The following is a 20659-nucleotide window of genomic DNA, read 5'->3' on the forward strand; positions in this document are numbered from 1 at the left end:
ATCCTCAAAGTGCCGTTCCGTCACGCCCAAACATACCCTCATTAGTTAGGTGTGTGCAGAAGACACTTAGAAAAGAAATGGTTTCAGGGATGCCGGGGTGGCTCAGTTAAGCCTCTGCCTTCCACTGAGGTCATGATCTCAAAGTCCCGGGATCGATCCCCCCATGGGGCTTCCAACTCAGAGGGGAGTCAGCTTGTTCCTCTGCCCCACCCTCACCCCTCACCCCCTACTCCCCACCCCCGCCCCCCCACTCTCCCTCTCTCAAATAAATAAATAAATAAATAAATAAATAAATGTAATCTTAAAAAGAAAAGAAACCGTTTCACATGTTGGCATACTGGGTTAAGTGGGTATAAAAACAACCTGAACATTTCTCTCACACGTTAGAGCTGCAACTTCACCTGTATTCTCTCTCCCCGCCCCAACCCCTGGGCTTTTCCCAGTTCTGTCACATCCTGGTGATTGGTTTTCCAAGAAAAAGACAAATCCATCCCTAGTTCAAGAAGATAAACAGGATGAGCTGTCCAAGATTCTTCCAGAAGTTATTTTACTAATCTCAGGGCTAGCCTGTTCCACAAGTAGAACTACTAGGAAAATGCAATGAACCCATTTAGGTAAAGCAGTTTGAACAGAAAGTATTAGTTATTGCTGTTGTTATTATACGAGGGACACAAATGAAGCCTTAAATTCTCACATTATATATAAATTCCGACTATATATATATGTATATGTATATTATATATACATATTAATATATAAAAAATAAATTACAACACTATATACATAATGCATATAAATATAAAATAAATAATATAAATGAATGTTATATTAATGTATAAATGTATATTATATAATATATAAGTATATATTATATAAATTTATATAAATAAATTCCAACACTATATACATACATATATAAAATATACATATTCTAACATATACATATGTACATATATAAAAATACATATTCTAACACTATATATATATATATATATATATGTAACTGGCCTCTCCCTGAGATTTTTTTTTGTTTCCTCATACTCAAACCACAAGTAATTCCTGCCTAAGAATCAAATTGTCCAGATGAAATAAGATAACCTACTTGGCTACTTTGAGTTGAATTAGATAGAGGTAATTAAATTGTCCACTAGTAGAAAAGCATTTCTCAAAGGTTTTCCTTCTAGGGAGACAGCTGATCTGGTAGGAGGAAATGTCAGAAGACCTGGAGAGATGGAGATGGGAACTGAGGGAAAGACAAATGTCTCCCACACCATACAGGAGCTCCGGCATTTTCATGAAACAGACCACGCGATCCCCACAGTGATAGCTTCCAGGGTATAAAGCTACTTCAACCCCCACCCCACAACCCAAGCACAACACAGCAGCCTCCATGTCAAATGCTGCCTTACAAGCCACAAGCCAACTGTCTGACTATCCTTTGAGACCCCACCAATGCCCTTGTACATCTCTCCAGGGACCCACCACACCACGAGCCTAGCAGTCTTCACCCCAGCCTCCATCTAGCAAGGAGTAAAAGAAACTGAGTGCCACCTGACTTAACACCTGGGGAGTCAGACCCAAGAATCACCAAGAATCAGACCCTCTAAAACACATTTAAATTGTTTCCAACTTCCCTATCATATAGTAATGCTGCTATTCATAACTTTGTGCACAACGGTTTGGGTTTTGTTTTGTTTTGTTTTGTTTTTCATTTTTACCATTCTTCAGCTCCTAGGAAAATTACTAAAGAATATGCATTCTTTTAAGGCTCTTGTTACATCTGGCAAGAGAGACTTCTGGTGAAAAATATAGGTGACACTTGTCACCAATATATTATTTTATTAGGTGCACCCCAGCTAGAATTAAGTATTATAGGGTGCCTGGGTGGCTCAGTGGGTTAAGCCTCTGCCTTCAGCTCAGGTCATGATCCCAGGGTCCTGGGATCGAGTCCTGCATCAGGCTCTCTGCTCAGCAGGGAGCCTGCTCCCTGCCCCACCCCCGCCCCGTCTTTCTCTCTGCCTACTTATGATCTCTCTCTCTGCCAAATAAATAAATAAAATCTTTAAAAAAAAAAAAAAGAATTAAGTATTCTAAATTTTTAAGTCTTCCCTAATACAATGGGCAAAATAATTAAATCTCTGCCTTAAAAGATTTAGTAATTAAAGATGGAAACTGTTTGCTAAGTATATTTTTTCCCCAGTTCTCTAATCCTGCTTAAGGATATTTCCTGTCAGATAACCGATAAGAGTTAACCCAACCAGGAGGATAGTAACAGTAAGCATTAGTAAGCATTATTTTAATGTTTAACAAATGTCATTTTAAAATATTATCCAGGGGGTGCCTGGGTAGCTCAATTGGTTAACCATCTGCCTCTTGATCTTAGTCTCACGGTTGTGACTTCAAGCCCTACACTGGACTCCACACTGGGCGTGAAGCCTACTTAAAAAATAATAAAATAAAATATCATTCAAATAGAAAAGCAGATAATGTGATAAGAATGAGAAGAAACAGACCATCATTTTATTGAGATCACAATTATAAACTCTATTTGTACTTTTAGAACTGGGATTCACTGAAAACAAACATATGGCATATGTGTATGTCTATCTTTAATGGGAAGCTTGGGCTTAGCTTTCATCAAAAATCCAAGGGTGAACAAAAAAAACCCCAAAAAACAAAAAACAGTGCTGAGTCCACACACCCTATGATGAATTACAAGAAGTCTAAAAGATGCTTAAAATTCAGCAGAACAAAAAGGGAAGTGCCACCCTCATACCTTCATCTCTTCCTGGCATGCTGACGTGTGTGCATTTGTTTCTGGCACTTGGCTGGAAAGAAAAAGTAGGGTTTCTGTCCTTGAGAACAGTTTTTGAGGTGAGATGAAAAAAGGGTATTAAAAGGAATCACAGCAGCCTGCGGTTTATTGTAGTCCAATGAGCTTTTTTACTGAGGACCTACTCTGAACCCAGTACCATAACAGATGCAATGATTTGAAGCAATGAATTCCAGAGGTCGTCAGTGACAGGCCTCCAGTACCTACTGCAGTGGCTTCCGCTGCCACTGTCCAACATTTGTAGGATGCTCCTTCTCCATTCTGTTCTCCACCTCTGCACTACCCCTCCTTCCCTAAAATTCCCTAAAAATCCCTCCCCCTTCCTACCTAATTCTGTCTTTAGGCACAGTGTAGCAACATCCAATTGTCTAGGCTGTGCACTGCATAGTTCTAAGTGTTGTCATTCACCCTATAGTCTAAATTAAAACAGTAAGTGTCCAAAGAGCTCTAGCCGAACACTCTACAATTCACTTTGGAGCCCTCTTATTACTACTCTTAATCCTGACACACACACCCCATTACTACTCTTATACTGACAACTAGGCTTATGGCAAGTTACCCAAACCAAGCTGCACTACATTTTTCATCTGGAATAACTAAATCCTCCAATCTAATACCCCGACCTTCTATGACTGGGAAATGGGGAAATGGTGAACCCTGCATGCCTTGTATTCCAAGGAATGACATCTCATCTTGAACCCTTTTCCAAGACTGAGAACCATCTACGAGCTGATGAGTCTGCTGAATTCCCCAAGCTTAGATACCTGATTACTGACATATTCTGGTTCTTGGTCACCGTGATCCACCTAACAGCCAGTCCCCTCAAGCTGTTCTCTCCTGGTTATCAATGGCCACACCCTCTACATCTTGGGTTCTGCACTGAGCTTTTATTTTTTACATACCTTTTTCCTATTTAAATTCAATTAATTAACATATAAAGTATTACTGGTTTCTGAGGTAGAGGTCAGTGATTCACCAGTCTTATAGAAAACCCAGTACTCATTGAATCACGTGTCCCCCTGACTGTCCACTACCAGTTACCCCATCCCCTCAACTACCTCCCCTCTGACAACCCTCAGTCTGTTTCCTATAATTAAGAGTCTTATGGTTTGTCTCCATCTTCATATTTCGTACCAAGCTCCTTTTAAACAACGCAAATGAGTAGGTCCTTCCTAATCAGTTCCACAGTTCACCAGATTTATTATCTATTTATTATCTATTATTTATTAACCTTCAGACACTCCATCTCCTCATCTGTAAAATGGAGATGGCCTCAGAGATTGCTGAGAAATTACGTGATATGTTGCCCTGTAAACTCCTTAGCACAGTGACTGTCACAACTGAGTGTACAACAAATGGTAGCATCCCAGGGTTCAAATTGTATGTAAGTGTGACACAGAAGGCATATGTGACAGACGGTAAATGACCAACACGTCAGCAATTGGAAGCTGGCCCCATTCTGTCACCCAAGCCTCTGTGCCCTGCCCAGGAATCTGTTTGCTCTGCCTCAGCTGCCCTGCCCTCTGGTCTAGCTTCCCCAGACACCAAGCATACGTAGTTCTTTCCGGCAGATCTACCCAACATACACTACGAAGCAGGTCAGAATGCCAATGAGGCATGGTGGCGAAAGCTGCTGGCACCAAACTGTAGGAGCAGTCATATGCTTTTACCTTTTGCATGAAAAACAATTTTTACTTGGAACAAATGACTGACAAACAATCAGTCAAACTTACTCAGACTTAGGCATATGGTGGACTCTATCTCAAAAATGAATGAAAGGAATCTGTTTAGTCAAGCAAAATCATGAATTTTTTTTGCAAATGATGAATTTTGAGCTTTCAAACAAAATTAGAATTCCAAAATCTGGTATCGTCCTCCATAAGCTTGACAGCTTTCTGTACTTAACGACTTTGTTGATGATGAGCCTTGTGGTGATGTTAACAAATGTGATTTTTTGATATTATATCATAAAATATGTCAACATTTGGAAGATCTGCATACCTCAGTGGGACCACTATTTTCCCAATGACTGGGGCACAGTTACAAAATCATGCATTGGTAAAAAGGATCCATTCAAAGTATAAAATTGACCAGTGGAGTTTTGTATAAGAGTATGAAAGTTTATCGATATTGAGATTGGTTCCCAATCCACATTGCACCTAAACATTAAGAAAATACCATTTGTCAAGTTTTGATATAGAATTGGAAAAAATATCCACAATCATCTGAAAAAGCTATTAAAATATTCCTTTTTTCCAAATACATATCTGTGCGAGGCCAGATTTTCTTCATGCTCTTCAACCAAAACAACATATGGCCACAGATAGAATGCAGGAGCAGATATGATAATCCTGCTGTCCTCTATTAAGCCAGACATTAAAGAGATTTGCAAAAATATAAGAAAAAAAATGTTACTCTAGTTGCTTTTTGTTTTAGAAATATACCTGTCTTTCATAGAATATTACTTGTGTCAACATAAGTGAGTTTTTATTGGCTATCTGACAATAAATTATACATATTCTTAATGATTTTTACTGTATATTCTTCTCAATTTTCTGTTCTCTTTTGAGTTATGGGCTATAAACAGGCTTGTCCATTCGCTCATTTGTCTACTTCCAGGTGATGCTAGTGTTCTTTTGTCCCAGAAATGTAGGAGAAGGCGAAGGAGGGTAGAAGGGATGGGAAGCTTCTGGTAAATGTGCACACACTTTGTTCGAAAGTGTTTTGAACATTGTTTTTGGTTGGAGTTCATGTTTCCCAAATCATTCTCTCTCATCCAGGGCTCATTCCCAGCATCATCTTTCCCCTGACAAGTACTGATTTCGTACGACCCATGTGTCAGGCACCGTCTGAGGACCTTCATAACATGTCAACTCAAATGTCCCACAGACACCGTCAACTCATCACCCCCAACACAAAGACTGAGGGACTCCTCAGCCCCTCCTCCCACACTCTGGTCTGAATGACAACTGCCATTGGGCATCCCAAAGCCCAAGCCAAACACCGCCCAGTGTCCTGAACTCCCCCTGGTTCCCCTTCTCCCACGTCCAACCCACGACCAAGTCTCAGAAAACATCCTTCAATAGCTTTTAAACAGTCCACTTTTCTCCACATGCTCGTTCAAACTTCCTTCATCCCTGACCCAAATTACAATGACAGCGATGGCTCGCCCTACCTCCTGTCACCTGTGTCTATACCGCACTGAGCCTGGAAACTCACAACTAGCACGCCAGTAACGCGGACGGGTTGAGGGATAGCACCTCCACTCCAGAGATGAGGAAAACAAGCTTGAAAGTTAGATCATTTGCCCAGGTGGTATTTTTAAAAGGCAGAGCTGACTGGGCCCCTCTCCTGGTTCTATCTCAAGCGCCCTAACTTTCAGAACAAAGTACAAGCTCTTTAACAGGGCCTGTAAGGCAAGAGCCCGCTGTACGGGCACGCCAGCCTTCCATGCGCCCTGTGCTCCTTTTATCTCCAGGCTCTTTCACACATGCTCTCCCCTCTGCCTGGGCCAGTCTTCCCCCAACTGATTTGGTTTAAATGTGTCTTCCTTCAAGAAACCTCCCCTGACTCCTGAGACAGAGAAAGCGCCCTTCTTATGAGTTCCCATGACAACCACTGCTCACTGTAATGGTAGCACTAACCATGCTGGTTTTTTTGGTTTTTGCTTTTTTGTTTTTTATTCCCTCAGCCCCTTTGGTGAGGTTGTTCCATACTCAGAATGCATTTAGGTTTCTTTTGTCATCATCAGCATGCCGTGCTGGAATTATGTGACCTCTGAAGTGACTTTTTAAATTCACATATATTAAAGTATTCTACTCTTTACTCTTACTTGTGCTATAAAGTCCTCTTTCAGGCATCCACCATTAAAGTATCATACAGAATAGTTTTGCTGCCCTAAAGATCCCTCAGCATTCATCCACCCAACATTCCCTCCCCCACCCCATCACACTGTTTTAATCGCCTGTCTGCTTGACGATCTCTCTCCCTCTGGTTCAGGATCTGTTCTGTTTAACAGTGTCCCCAGGGTGGGGTTAAAATGCCTGGCATTCTAAGGATACTCTGAGTATCCCTGTTAAATCCAAGAACTGGAAACGCTTCAGAACCTACAGCCTAAATGTCGACCCCAAATGACAATGGAACCAGCGCTAACAACCCCAGCAATGCTATCCACAGCCCCCTTACGCTCTCTCTTCCCCAGTGGAGTCCACGGCTAGTTAAGGCTAACAGCATGTCTGCTCAGCCGGTGGGTGGGGGAGCAGGACCAGCTCAGAGGGGTCAGGATTATGGAGCGGCTGCCCAAGAAAGGGGGCCCCGTGGAAGGGATGGTACTTAGCGGGGATTGACACTTGGAACAAAGAAAGAGCACTGGGAACCCTGAAAAGCCTCAGCTGGGGAGCCCCACATCTAAACCAAAGCCCTTCACAGCAGTCTGTACACGAAATGAGATATTATGACGACGCTGTGTGGATCAAGGCATGTTCGAGGATTGCTAAGCAGGCTCGTAGATGAACTTGGCGTGGAGAGTCTAGGCCCTGCTCGGGGATCTGTGTTTCTCACTCCTATGATTTGAGAAGAGCTGGGAGAGCTCCAAAGCCGTGGGAGGAGGGAGAAACTCTGGAGAGCTGAACTGTCAGAGCCCAACAATGACTTTCTCTGTGCAGCTGGGCTTTGCACCTGGTGCTTGCACAGGGCCCTCTGTGCTTTTGTCCTTCCGCACACAGAGCTGTCTACACAGGCGGGGCTTATAAATACCGTCCAAAAGAGAAGCGAAACCACTGGCTAGTTCTTCTTTTCTCTGCTTAGTTGGCGCCCAGCAGCTGAGAGCAGCTGGTACGAACTCGCATTCCCCAGTTCGGAGGCTCAACCTGCTCTTACTATTTTATGGTTGGGAAGCTTCTGGCAAACATCCTGTTTAGAATAAAATGGGACTCAGACTGACCATCGGGGGCTAAATTTATCACCTAGAAACTTCAAACAAAATAAAAGAGAAAGCAGAGGAAAGGGCGAGACCTATCATCACAACATTCACAAAGTCAGAACACCAAAGTCTTCTCAAAGTAAGCTTTTTACCTGTATGTAGAAGGTCCTGGAGCTTGTTATGATTTCAAACAGGTTGTCCCTCATTAAGAGATCACTAGACAAAGAGAAAGAAAGTTACCACGCATGCCCGCACACACATCGAGGACATGATTCATCCTAAGTCAAGGCTCCGTATAAAGGGGGGCTCCCAGGTCATTCCTCCTCCAGTCTCTGCCTCAAAAAACACAAGGGGGTCTCCTCTAGCTTCACTTCCTACAGGCTCTCAGGCTTCATCATCCCCATGGAAACCCCACACATACACCCCACCACCAGTTCTAACAAGATAAACTCCTTTCCCTCTAAAACAGTCTGCCTAATATCCACCACACCCCGTAACACCTACAGTTGTGGGGAGAGGGTTATTTTTTCAATAATTTTTTAAGGATTTACTTATTTATTTGAGAGGGAGAGAGAACACACAGAGGAGGAAGAGAGTGAGAGAGAATGTCAGGCAAACTGTACCACGAGCTGGGAGCCCTACTCAGGGCTCCATGTGGGGCTCCACATAGGGCTTGATCGCACAACCCTGAGATCCTGACCCCGGCCAAAACCAAGACTCGGACACCTAACCGACAAAGCTACCAGGCACCCCAGTGGAGTTTTATTTAGTGGCTAAGACGTACGGTTCTTTTATGCAAAGTGGTTTTAAGTGTTTTTTTTCAGGGTCAAGCAGATGAACATTGTATTGGTCTTACAAATATGTAAATGTAACTCATTGATTATATATTTATCACTATGTAAGATACTATTTACATCAAAATATAGGGAGATATTTGATGTGTAAGATTTTGTTAGTTTCAGGTATGTAACATAATGATCCAATATTTGTATACATTGTGAACTGATCACAAGAGGGCTAGCTGACATCCATCACCACACATAGTTACAAGTTCTTTTTATCTTGTGATGAGAAGTTTTAAGGTCTACTCTCTCAGCAACTTTCAAGTGCACAATACAGTATTATTAATTATTAGTTATACTGTTCATTACATCTCTAGGACTTATCTATTTTATAAATGGGAGTTTGTACCTTTTGAACCCTCTTCACCCATTTTGCCCATCCCCTACCCCCGAAACCACCAATCTGTCCTTCGAGTGCTTTCCTGTGTGTTATTTCATCCAATCCTGACAAAGGTCCAATAAAGAACTTAAGATTTTCCCTACCTTGTGGATGAGGAAACCTAGGCTCAGAGAAGTTATGTGACTTGGTGCCAAAGTTAGCAAACAGGAGAGCAAGGATCTGAACCCAGGTCTGACTCCAGAGTCTATGCTTTTAATTATTCCACTACCGCTTGCTTCTCCTAAGGGAACCAACTCGTTTCTAAAACCTTCCTCCCCACAAGCAGCCACTTTATCAGCTTCATGAAATTCCTGCCCTGTGGGGGTGCTGGGTGGCTCAACTGGTCAAGGATCTGACTTCTGCTCAGGTCATGATCCTGGGATCCTGGGATCCTGGGATTGAGCCCCGTGTCAGGGTCCCCACTCACTAGGGAGTCTGTTTGTCTCTCTCCCTCTGCCCCTCCCCTTACTCATGCGCACGTGCAAGCACGTGCTCTCTCCCTCAAATAAATAAAATCTTTTAAAAAAAGAAAGAAATTCCCCCTCTGTGCCACCCTGTACTGGGCTGAGACAGGGAGCCAATGAGTAATGGAAGGACAGATTAGACTACTGTAAGATGCTTCAAACTGGCTTCAAATTTGGGGAGAAGAATCAATCCTGACTTCTGCAAGGAAGAAGGTGAGAAGTAGCTGGTGCTCAGTGACAAACTTGAAATCAGCCAAAATCATTTGCAGCGTTAAGTGTCTGCTGTGTGTATCCTTGTGCTGTGGGCAATATATAAGGAGTGAAAGGTCTAATTCCTTCCCAATAAAAGAACCAAAAAAAGCAAAACTATACAATTACATGTTAGATTGTGTGTTGGACGCCAAGAGTGAGAATAATTCCAAAAAAGGACTGGTCACAGGCAGAGCTGGCTCCGGAAATGAAGACTTGGAAGGCCGTGGCAGGCACTGGGCCCATGACATGGGCACTGGGCAGAGGGGGAGCCTGAGACGAAAGATCCATGTGGGAAGGAACAGCAAGACGGGGGTCAAGAGGACATGGGGCCAAATCTCACCTCCTCGTAGAGAAAAGTATTTTAGGAATATTTTAAAATCTTTGGGAGCCTCTGTACCCCAACTGTAAAATGGAGATGAGACCTCCCTCATCAGGCTGGTCACCCCAGAGATCAATGTATAAAGTATATCAGGCATCTGCTACCAATTATAGCAGATGGTGGCCTCTTGAGGCACATTTCACTGGCCGTCATTACTTTCTGAGTAGAGATGGCTCTTCTTCTGGCTAAAATGTGTTAGCTTTTTAAATTATTCACATGCATACAGCACATTCATGTCATCGACTACTGAGGAGGAAATCCCTGCCCTTGTCACATCTACTTCCGAGGCTAGGTGTTGCCTTCTAATTCAGTTCCGCTCAGCTCAGTTTAACTCAATTTAACAAATGTTGGTTGACTACACAGTTGCCCTAAAGCTTCCTGACTGAGTCTGGAGAGGCCACACAGTCTCAGAGGCCTGGTACCCGCACTGCCTTGCAGACTTCCTTCTCGGCTCCCTTAATTCCTTCACTAAGAATTCAGTCTGACTCCAGCAGCAGGGGACTCTGGCAAGTGCAGAGCGTGCTTGTGACTGAACATGTTCTGGGCTCGCTAAGCTGCCCACCATACCCAGATAGTCGTACAGCTACCTATCCACACGGGCCCTCTGGAGTCAGGGGAGGCAGGAACCATCTCTGGGGATGAGTCATGGCCAATCTCTCCTCCGCCCCCCAAGCAAGCTCTGGAACCACATTTCTGAACTTCCACCTATAGACACTGGCACAGATGACAACTTGCCACTGGGAACTTTCCTAATCTCTACTCTCCAACCGTCATCTGCAAGAGTCAGTACAGTCCCAATTCAGTCTCTGCTTCCTTGGGTCATGTGGCATTTGTCAGCATGCACGACCGTCCCTGCATCCCCACGAGAACAGTCTGCCTGCTGCCAGGCACCTCCCTGATGACGCTGGCTTTACATCACACCATCCACGGGATAGAAAGACACAAACTGTCTCCCAAGACTGCAGATTGGGATGCCTGGGGGGCTCAGCCACTTAAGAATCTGCCTTCAGCTCAGTTCATGATCCCAGGGTCCCGGGATCAAGTCCCGCTTCAGGATCCTTGCTCAGCGGGGAGACTGCTTCTCCCTCTGCCTGCTGCTCCCCCTGCTTGTGCACTCTCTCTCTCTCTGACAAATAAATAAATAAAATATTTTAAAAAAGAAAAAAAAAAAAAAAGGCTGCAGATTAAGGGACCGAAGGAGGATTTCTAGATGCCCAGATATCCTTGGGTTTCTAAAGCTTAGTTCTAAGGGCATCTGTATCTGTACTGCTTATGGGAAGGCCCTTGAGTCAGAGCCCCAGATCCCAAACACATCCCATGCACTATGGTACGTGGACGGTAAATCATTTCCTACTGGAAGCGCAAATGTTCAAAGGGAGTCACACAGAGTTGTTGTGAATCACCCTTGTGTTAAAGGGACATGAGAAACTTTGTCCACAGGAGGAGAAGGCATAAGAAGGTCAGGGAAGAGGCACAGGCAAGGCAGGGTTCTGACCAGAAGTGCTCGTACGTGAGAAACCTGAGGGCATAGTCCCCACTCGGAGCCCTTGGCCTTTTGGGCGATAAGCATCTAATTCTAACACTCGAGAAGCATCCCAACACCACTCTCTTCTTTGTTCCTATGTTCTTTCTTTTTCTCCACCAGAGAATTATTATATAGGCTCTGCCCCTCTCCTCGGGGGCCAGAGTAAGGTAGTGGGAAAAGACGAGCTAGCCCAGTGTGGTCTCTTAGCTGCATCGGTTTGAAAGTGGTGAGATGTCAGCCCCCATCATGTGCAAGGAAGAAGGTTCTTGAACAGAGCCTCAGAAAGGTGGTAAATGGAGATTTAAGCAGGCAAATGGGGGATTTTGATCAGAAGAGAATCAGCACAGATGATTACCCAGATTTGACCAGACACTCATGGGTCTTGAGAACGTCCTTGAGAAATATAGTGCGCAGTGGTTCTCGGTCCTGGTAGAAAACACAGGTAAAGAAAGATAAATGAGGCTACCCACGTAATGCCACAACCCAGACCAGCTGACCAATGTACCTCTCTGGTCAGAGATGGTTGGCTGATACCAGGCTACGAACAAGGCATGGTCTAAAAATAACTGTCTAGTGAGGAAAAAATTCTAAGAAGATGCTATGTGGCTCTGACCACAGAGTAGCTTGCTGCAGAGCAGGAGGGAAGAAGTTGGGCCATGTTGCTGTATCGATGTAAAGAGGTGCACACAGGGTAGATGGAGGGCACACGGAGGCACCTCTTAAACCTGTCTGTCTGTGTGTGTGTGTGTGTGTGTCCACATCTCTACTCACGCACACACATCTGGGTGTTATTCACAAGCCTCTTGCTTCCATGACCTGTCAGAAGGGCCCCAGAGCGATTACAAACCTGCTCACACTTGAAGTAGGAGATAGTAAAGTCATCGAGCACAAAGAAGCGACGTTTCCAGCTCTTCCGCTGAAATAAAAAAAAGCAGGACATTAAGAAGAGGCCCCAGCATTCTGGAGAATGTTCTAGTTCTATATTTCAGGGTACCCAGCCGGAAGGAAGCTGGGCGCCCACATTCAGACTGCAGGGTGGGGAGCCACAAAGACTTCTTCCTATCAGACACGATGCCCCCAACCTGCAGGGTGAATGCTTAGTCCCACACCTCACACCAGTTCGGGAGGGCATTGAGGGGGCAGCTAGTGCCGAGGAAGGCGGTTCCTCCTGCCAGCCAGCTCTCCCCTGGGCTACACCCACAGCCACTGCCCCCAGGAGCCACCAGGACCCACTAGAGCCCCCGCGCCGACACTCACCACATTCCCTTGCTTCACACAGTAGCCGCTCTTAATGAGGGGGGGCCCAGAGGGAACACGGCTGCCTGTCGTGGGGATGTAACTCTGAGACCTCCGAAGGATGGCGTGGGACCCAGGCTCGCTCCCCTCCTGCCCATCCCCACCGTTCTACAAGGAAACAGCGGAAGGATTAGCTCGTGCCTCAGCCAGCCCTCTCTGGCGAATCCTCTCCTGCCTCTTTCTTTCCCCACAATAGCAACTGAAGAAGAAATAAACCAGAAAGTAAACATTCACGGGCTCCTGTCAGACACTGTACCGGGAAATGTCACAGGACAAGGCTCGGGGAAGCTGGGCAGAACCAGGAGAAAGGTAAGGACAGAGAATACAAGCCAGAAGAGGGAAGAAACACCCTAACGGGAAGAGGGACAGTGGGCTTGTTTCCAGGCTCACCTGTCTTCCCCAGCTCCATTTCCCATGTGATTTACAAGTGCCCGTCACAGGACCACACAGCCTCAAGATACAGTGGCCCTGATTTCCGCACTGCTATTCTTCATACCCACCCCTGTCCTGGATTTTCCTGACTACCCCATTGGCACTGGCTCCCCACCCCCAACCACCTATCCTCTGTGCTGGCCTCCTCTGTGCATGTCACTCGTCCACTGTGGATGCTCCCATACCCCCACCGGCGCCCGGCAGCCCCAGGCCCCAGCACCTGGTTGATGGGTGTGTGTACCACCACCCCTCCGATGATCTCTGTCTTGTAGGCCACCTGCGGCTTCTTCTCTAGGGCTGGAGGAGCTGGCAGGCTTTTTATAACTTCCGTAGTCAGGGGCAGGCTCCCAACTTTGGGTACCTGGAAAGAAAGAAAGCTTAGGGAAAATGGGTGGGGGGGGGGGGGGAGACATGGGGAAAGGGACAAATGCTAGTAGGACCTCCTCTCTTCCCCAGCCCTTCCATCGACCCATACCTGAATACGAGGAACTCTGCCAGCGGACGCCTCGATACACACATACGCACACCCATCGGGCCTGAACACCCACTATGAGCCAGCCCTTCCCTGACGGCAGACCAAAGATAAAACAGCAAACAGATACGTCCTGCCCTCGCGGCACGGACATTCTAATAGCAGAGACTGACAAAAAAGGGAGAGCCAAACACACACAGGGGATAATTACAAACTGCAAGCAGTGCCATAAAGAAAAGAAACAGGAGCGGAGACAGACAGAGGGAACTCTTTGCAATGGAGTGGTGAGCGGCGGTCTCCAGGGGAGGAAGGTGCTAGAACAGTAACCTGCAGAGGAACAGGAACCAGGCATGTAAGGAGGAGAGCACATAGTAGGGCGGGAACAGGTAATAAATACATGTGGGCTCTGGTACAGAATTCAGGGAGCATGAACTTCAGAGCCCAAGGTACTGACTCCTCACCCGTCACTAACTCACTCAGTGACCTTCAGCAAATCACTGAACTTCTCTCAAGGCCAAAAGTGTCCCGTGTAGAAAATGAAAAGGGTATAATATGGATGTCATAGAGTCACCGTGCTTACCAAATGACAAAGTACATATACTTAAAAACTTCAGAAATATAAAAATATAAAAATACAGTTGACCCCTGAACAATGCAGGGGGTAAGGGTACTGACCCCTGCACAGCCAGAACTCCGTGTATAACTTTCAACTCCCCCTGAATTTAACTACTAATAGTCTACTATTGACCAGAAGTCTTAACAATAACATACATCATAAATTAACACATATTTTGTAAGTTCTATGTGTCATATGCTGTATTCTTATGATAAAGTAAGATAGAGAAAAGAAAATTTTATTAAGAAAATCATAAGGAAGGGGTGCCTGAGTGGCTCAGGTCATGATCTCAGGGTCCTGGGATGGAGCCCCACATCGGGCTCTCTGCTTGGCGGGGAGCCTACTTCCTCCTCTCTCTGCCTGCCTCTCTACCTACTTGTGATCTCTGTCAAATAAATAAATAAAATCTTTAAAAAAAGAAAAGAAAAGAAAAGAAAATCATAAGGAAGAGAAATACACTTCCAGTCATGTAAAAAATCTTCATGTAAGTAAATCCATGCCATTCAAACCCATGTGGTTCAAGGGTGGAAAGTATTACAAAACATCTTAATTTAACATTTCACAAATGGTATTAACATTTACAAACACAGCCCTTTGTGAAGAGTTATCTTCGTTCCTCTCCTTGGCAGAATTAGGGCACCACGGACAGTCAGAGAATCACAGAATTTTTATGGCTCCTTTGACGCCACAGGCCACAGACTGCAAACGGTGGCATGAAGGCAGATTCTGGCCAAACTGTGTTTTGTTTTGTTTTGTTATTTAATTTTTTTTTTTTCAGTGTTCCAAGATTCATTGTTTATGCACCACACCCCACACTGTGTTTTATTGGTCTGATGCAGTATGTTTCTCAATCTACATTTAAACCTTGGGGTAGGGGTGCCTGGGTGGCTCAGTGGGTTAGGCCGCTGCCTTCGGCTCAGGTCATGATCTCAGGGTCCTGGGATCGAGTCCCGCATCGGGCTCTCTGCTCAGCGGGGAGCCTGCTTCCTCCTCTCCCTCTCTGCCTGCCTCTCTGCCTACCTGTGATCTCTGTCTGTCAAATAAATAAATAAATAAATCTTTTAAAAAATAAAAATAAAAATAAAAAATAAAGCTGGGGTAGCTCACCTAAAAATCCAGACTTCTAGCCAAGCATCATTTCTGTGTTTAGAGGGAGCGCATCCTCCAGTGTGCCCCGTCCCCACCCCGCTCCCACCACCGCGGCCGGGAGTCCGGAGCTCTTTATCCCCGTTTATGTTGCTGTCCTTCCGCCTTGCTCACCTCTCTTCTTTACCCTGGCAATTCCGATGAAATCTGTCCATTGTGTCAAGAAAATAGGAAGAGGCCCAGGCCATGCAAGTCAATGGCCCAAAGCCATGGTTAATAACTGCACGGAGCCCAGACCCTAAGTGCCCGCTGGGGTGATGCCCACAGCCTCACGAAGCCTGTCCTTCACCCAGACTCAGTACCTGTGTGGGTTGGCAGGATCCCTGAGTAACACTCACACCTTCCCTCCTTCTACAGCCTCGAGAATCAGAAGGATCTAAGAATCTAGACCTCTCAAGAGCTCATGGTTCTGGGCACTTGGAGAATTCCGTCACGGACGAGACCAAAGACCACTCCATTCCATGTCTGCTCAAAGGAGGAAGAGCTCCAGAAGGACACTGGAGCCCCAGAAAGAAGATGAGACCCTTCCTCCTGGCCTGTGCGTTCCGTTTACATAGACCATAGTGATCTCGGCCCACCTGCTCCCAGATGCAGCCAGAAATCCACCTTCTCTTTCCCTTCGGGCTGTCCGCACAGCAGTTCCCACTGCTATGGGCCCCATTCAGCACCAGGCAAGGTACCACACTCTTGAGATCTCTATCTCAAGCAATTTTATGAAGGAGGCATTATCTCCTCCATTATATAGATGACATAAATGAAAGCTCATTAAAAAGAAGTAAGTTGCTGCTAGGACTGCTGGACTCTCCGTTGCTAAATGTCCCACTACCCACCTATGCTACCACCATTTCTTTCCCTGAGCTTAGCTATTGTGTGATGCGACCTCTTTGAGGATGTTGATAATTGCTGGGATGTTTCGTCATATCATCATCATGGAACAACAGAAACTCCCCCTAAAGGACCTAAATGAATTCCAGCAAAGAAGAAGGAGGAAAGTAGCCATTTAGAGGTCCCAGTGGTCAGAAAAGGAATCATGTTAGCTTAGCTGTTGTGTGGCCTCTCAGACTCTCTTTAGCTCCTGTATCATGGGCTGGTTCTGTCTGCCCCGAGCCTTTCCAACGCTTCTAGAGACTGAATCAGTCTGGGGAAGACAAACTCAACAATAACTATGCCCCAGAACCTGAAAACAAGGTCTTTCTTTTGGTTTGGCCATATCCCCAGAGGCCTAAATTCAAGGTATACCCTCTTCCATTCACTTGTGCGGTATTCTCTGATGGGGGAGAGCCTTATGGATCTCATTTGCAATGTGAAATGAAAATTACAGGGACACGGGGTGCCTGACTGGTTCAGCTGGCAGAGCAAGTGACTCTTGATTACGGGGTTGTAAGTTCAAGCCCCATGTTGGGTGTAGAGATTACTTTTCAAAAAATCTTAAAAAGAAAGAAAGAAAGAAAGAAAATTAATTACAGGGACTCATCTTACTTCCCACCAGGCATAGCTAGACTGCGATGAGGAATAATCCAATGAAGGCAAGGGACTGTGGTTTACTTTTACTGCTATTCATTTTCAAAACATTTCAACTGTTTGGGGAAATGTAGTTAGTGGAATAATGTCCCACTAAAACTATCCACCCATAAACTCAGAATGTGACCTTATTTAGAAATAGGGTCTTTGCAGGTGTTGTTAAATTAAGATCAGATCATACTGGCTTAGGGTGCGCCCGAAGCCCAGTGATTGATGTCCTTATCAGAAGAAGAGAGGACACAGGGACACAGGCCATACCATGATGACGGCAGAGATGACAGTAATGCAGCTACAACCCAGGGCACACCATGGACCGCCCAGAGCCACCAGAAGCTGGAAGACGCAAGGAAGGATTCTCCCCTAGAGAGAGAGGCCACCCATTTGCTCTGGTTGTCCCATAAAACTCATACAGGAATACTAATACTCTGAGAAAATCCAATTCCTTAAATACCACATGTCAATCATTTCTTCAATGACAAGGACCCAGAGGCCTTAGCACAAAATGGACAGTGATCTGTGGGCAGAAAAATTGGATCCATCCTGGCTCCTTGACCTTGGACAAGTCACTTTAATCACTAGGCATTTCCACTACCCTGTTTATAAATGGGTTTAATAACACTTGCCCTTCCTACCTAAGGATTTTTTATGAAGCTACAATGAAGCCAAGCATGTAAAAGCAGTGTGTGATCCAACACACATTACAATGGCTGCTCTTTTCAAATATTTTCAAATATTTTTCAAATATTTTCATAAACTCTTCTAGATCTTGAAAGTCATAGGGTCCTGGGTTTGAATGCCAGCTCTACCATTTATTCCCCCCTAGACTTTGGGCAGCCCTGACTTCCATGATTCTCATCTAAAAAAAAAAAAATGGCAGTGAAACCACTTATCTCACAGGAGTGACATCAGAGGGGCAAAAATTACAGCACATATGAAAGCTTGGCTCAATACATTATCTGTTCTTTCTTTCATCTCTGTATCCCCCAAAGTGCCTGATACTTCACGTATGTATACAGTGCCCTAAAGTGAGTGTGCATGCCATCGATGTGGTGTCCAGCCCCACATCCTCCCTCTTTCCGGCCTCCCTGAGGAAGGACCCAAGACACAGGACAATATGGCAGTGGAGAAAGGAGTAAACCCTTCCAGGGCACAAACATATGAGGAGATAGAGTGCCCCTCCTCTTCCTTCTAACCCATGGGACCTAGAGTGAAGAGATGTATGAACCAAGCCAAGGAAAGGAAGGGGGATCGTGGAGAAAATGGAGACCCTACAGCAGGCTCTGACATCTGGGATCTCCCAGCCTCTGGGTACTACCACATTTCTTCCCACTCCTGTGGCTTATAACTTCCATTCCATGGGGCCAGAAAAACAGCAGGAGGTACTCACTGCTTAGAGCAACCCTATGAGGGCTAAAAGGCCCCCACAACCTCACAGGCTGGGTAGCCCAGTGAACCAGACATGGACAGAAGAGGAAAGCGAAGAGGCAAGGCTGAAAGAGAATAAAGTATCAGACTTTGAAAGAAACTCCAAAACTGCATTAGACACAGAAGGATGAAAGCCCCACCATGGAAAAAGAAATTCTGTACTAAGCTCAGCACTGCAGAGCCGTGTGCACAAGCAGAGGCATGTGAGTTAGCTGTAACATCCCACCATCCCTTCAGTTCTCCCTCTTTTCCTGGGTTTCCCGAGGCTTGTCAAAATAACAAGACCACCTCAATAACTCAATTGTTCTCTGCTTGGGTCTGGCATCACAAGAGTTGGATTGGTGTACCAATTTCTTCTATTAATTTATTCACAGAAACCCTGAGGTATTTAGGAGAACAATCTGCCCCAGTAAATAATGGTTACTATCAGGAATGACTAGAACATAAGCATTTCTGACTGTATGATACAGAAAATCAATCTTCCAATTACAGAATGGGCAGAAGACACAAACAGACATTTCTCCAAAGAAGACGTCCAGATAGCCAAGAGACCCAGGAAAGATGCTCATCACTCATCATCAGGGAAATGCAGATCAAAACTACAATGGCTATCGTCTCGCGCCTGTCAGAATGGCTAAAATCCACGACACAAGAATCAGCAAGTGTCGGCGAGGATACGGAGAAAGGGGAACCCTCTTGCACTGTTAGTGGGAATGCAAATGGTGCAGCCACTCTGGAAAACAAGTTACTCAAAAAGTTACAAATACAGTTACCCTACAATCCAGCAATTGAACCACTGAGTATCTACCCAAAGAAACAAGAACACTAATCCAAAGGTATACATGCACCCCTATGTTTATAGCTGCATTATTTACAATAGCCAAGGTATGGAAATAGTCCAAGTGTCTCTTGACTGATGAATGGATAAAGAAGTGATATAGATATAGATATAGAACATATATTATATATGTATATGTATATATGTAAATATGTATGAATATGTACATATATGTATATGTGTATAACACACACATAATGTAATATTATTCAGCCATAGAAAAGAATAAAATCTTGGGGCACCTGGGTGCTTGATTGGTTAGGCATCTGTCTTCAGCTCAGGTCATGATCTCCAGGTCCTAGGATCAAGCCCCATGTTGGGCTCCCTGCTCATCAGGGCATCTGCTTCTCCCTCTCCCTCTGTCTCTCCCCCCGCCCCCCCCATTTTTGTTCTCTCTCTCTCAAATGAATAAAAATCCTAAAAAAAGAAAATAATAGAATTTTTTAAAAAGAATGAAATCTTGCCATTTGGGATGACATGGATGGAACTACAGAGTATTAAGTATTATGCTAAGGGAAATAAGCCCAAGAAAGACAAATACCGTATGATTTCACTCATATGTGTCATTTAAGAAACAAAACAAAGAAGGAAAGCAGGGGAAAATGAGAGAGACAAATCAAGAAACAGACTCTTAACTATAACGAACAAACTGATGGCTACCAGAGGGGAAGCAGGTGGGGGCTGGGGAAACAGGATGAAGAGGAAGCAGTGCACTAGTCAGCATGAGCAGAGGGTGACATACGGCAGTGCTGAATCACTGTATTGTACACCTGAAACTAATCCAACACTGTATACTAACTGGAATTAAAATAAAAACTTAGAATAAATAAATGAAAATAAATTTAAAAAGAGTATCAATCTTCTCAGCACACAAACCATGGCTTGCATGCCACAAGTCTGCCTACTGTCGATGGAAGGTCTAGTTTTTTTCCAAACATAAAGTCTTCCCTCTTCTCCCTTTTCTGTATTTCTAAGGAAGAAGAAAGGAGTTCACCAACCAAGTCAAAGAAGATGAGAATATTCACAGAACAGTCAGTGAACCAGCTCAGTGATGCTTTCAAATGGAAGGCTTTTCCAGGACAGGTTGGTGGATAGACTGGACTGACCCCCAGGCAACCTCTTACAGGAAGAAGAGTACCCCCCACCCCACTCCCAAGCCAGTAAAAAGTTCTGACTTCCCTCTTTATATGCTTTTCCCTTTCCTCTGCTTCTCATAGTCAGCAATCCATTTTCCAATCCCACCACGTTCTGAATCAGCAGGCCAGAATGACCTAAAACACAACTCACCAGGAGCCCTCCCAGGAAGCACAACAGGGAC

At 44.9% G+C, this 20659-nt stretch overlaps 1 protein-coding gene across 2 annotated transcripts in view; it reads right to left on the bottom strand.

The window, feature by feature from the left end:
- The window catches only part of PLEKHA2 (pleckstrin homology domain containing A2), a 59937-nt gene that overhangs the window by 5644 nt on the left and 33634 nt on the right, over positions 1-20659 (bottom strand). For both annotated transcript variants that reach the window (XM_059156324.1, XM_059156323.1), the window contains 5 exons: positions 13544-13684; positions 12853-12999; positions 12443-12511; positions 11951-12021; positions 7907-7970 (listed from right to left, as the gene is read on the bottom strand). In XM_059156324.1, the coding sequence (XP_059012307.1) occupies positions 7907-7970; positions 11951-12021; positions 12443-12511; positions 12853-12999; positions 13544-13684 (492 nt within the window). The remainder of the gene's footprint in view (positions 1-7906; positions 7971-11950; positions 12022-12442; positions 12512-12852; positions 13000-13543; positions 13685-20659) is intronic.

This window comes from Mustela lutreola, chromosome 18 (assembly GCF_030435805.1).
Source record: "Mustela lutreola isolate mMusLut2 chromosome 18, mMusLut2.pri, whole genome shotgun sequence".
In the NCBI taxonomy this organism is placed as follows: Eukaryota; Metazoa; Chordata; class Mammalia; order Carnivora; family Mustelidae; genus Mustela; species Mustela lutreola.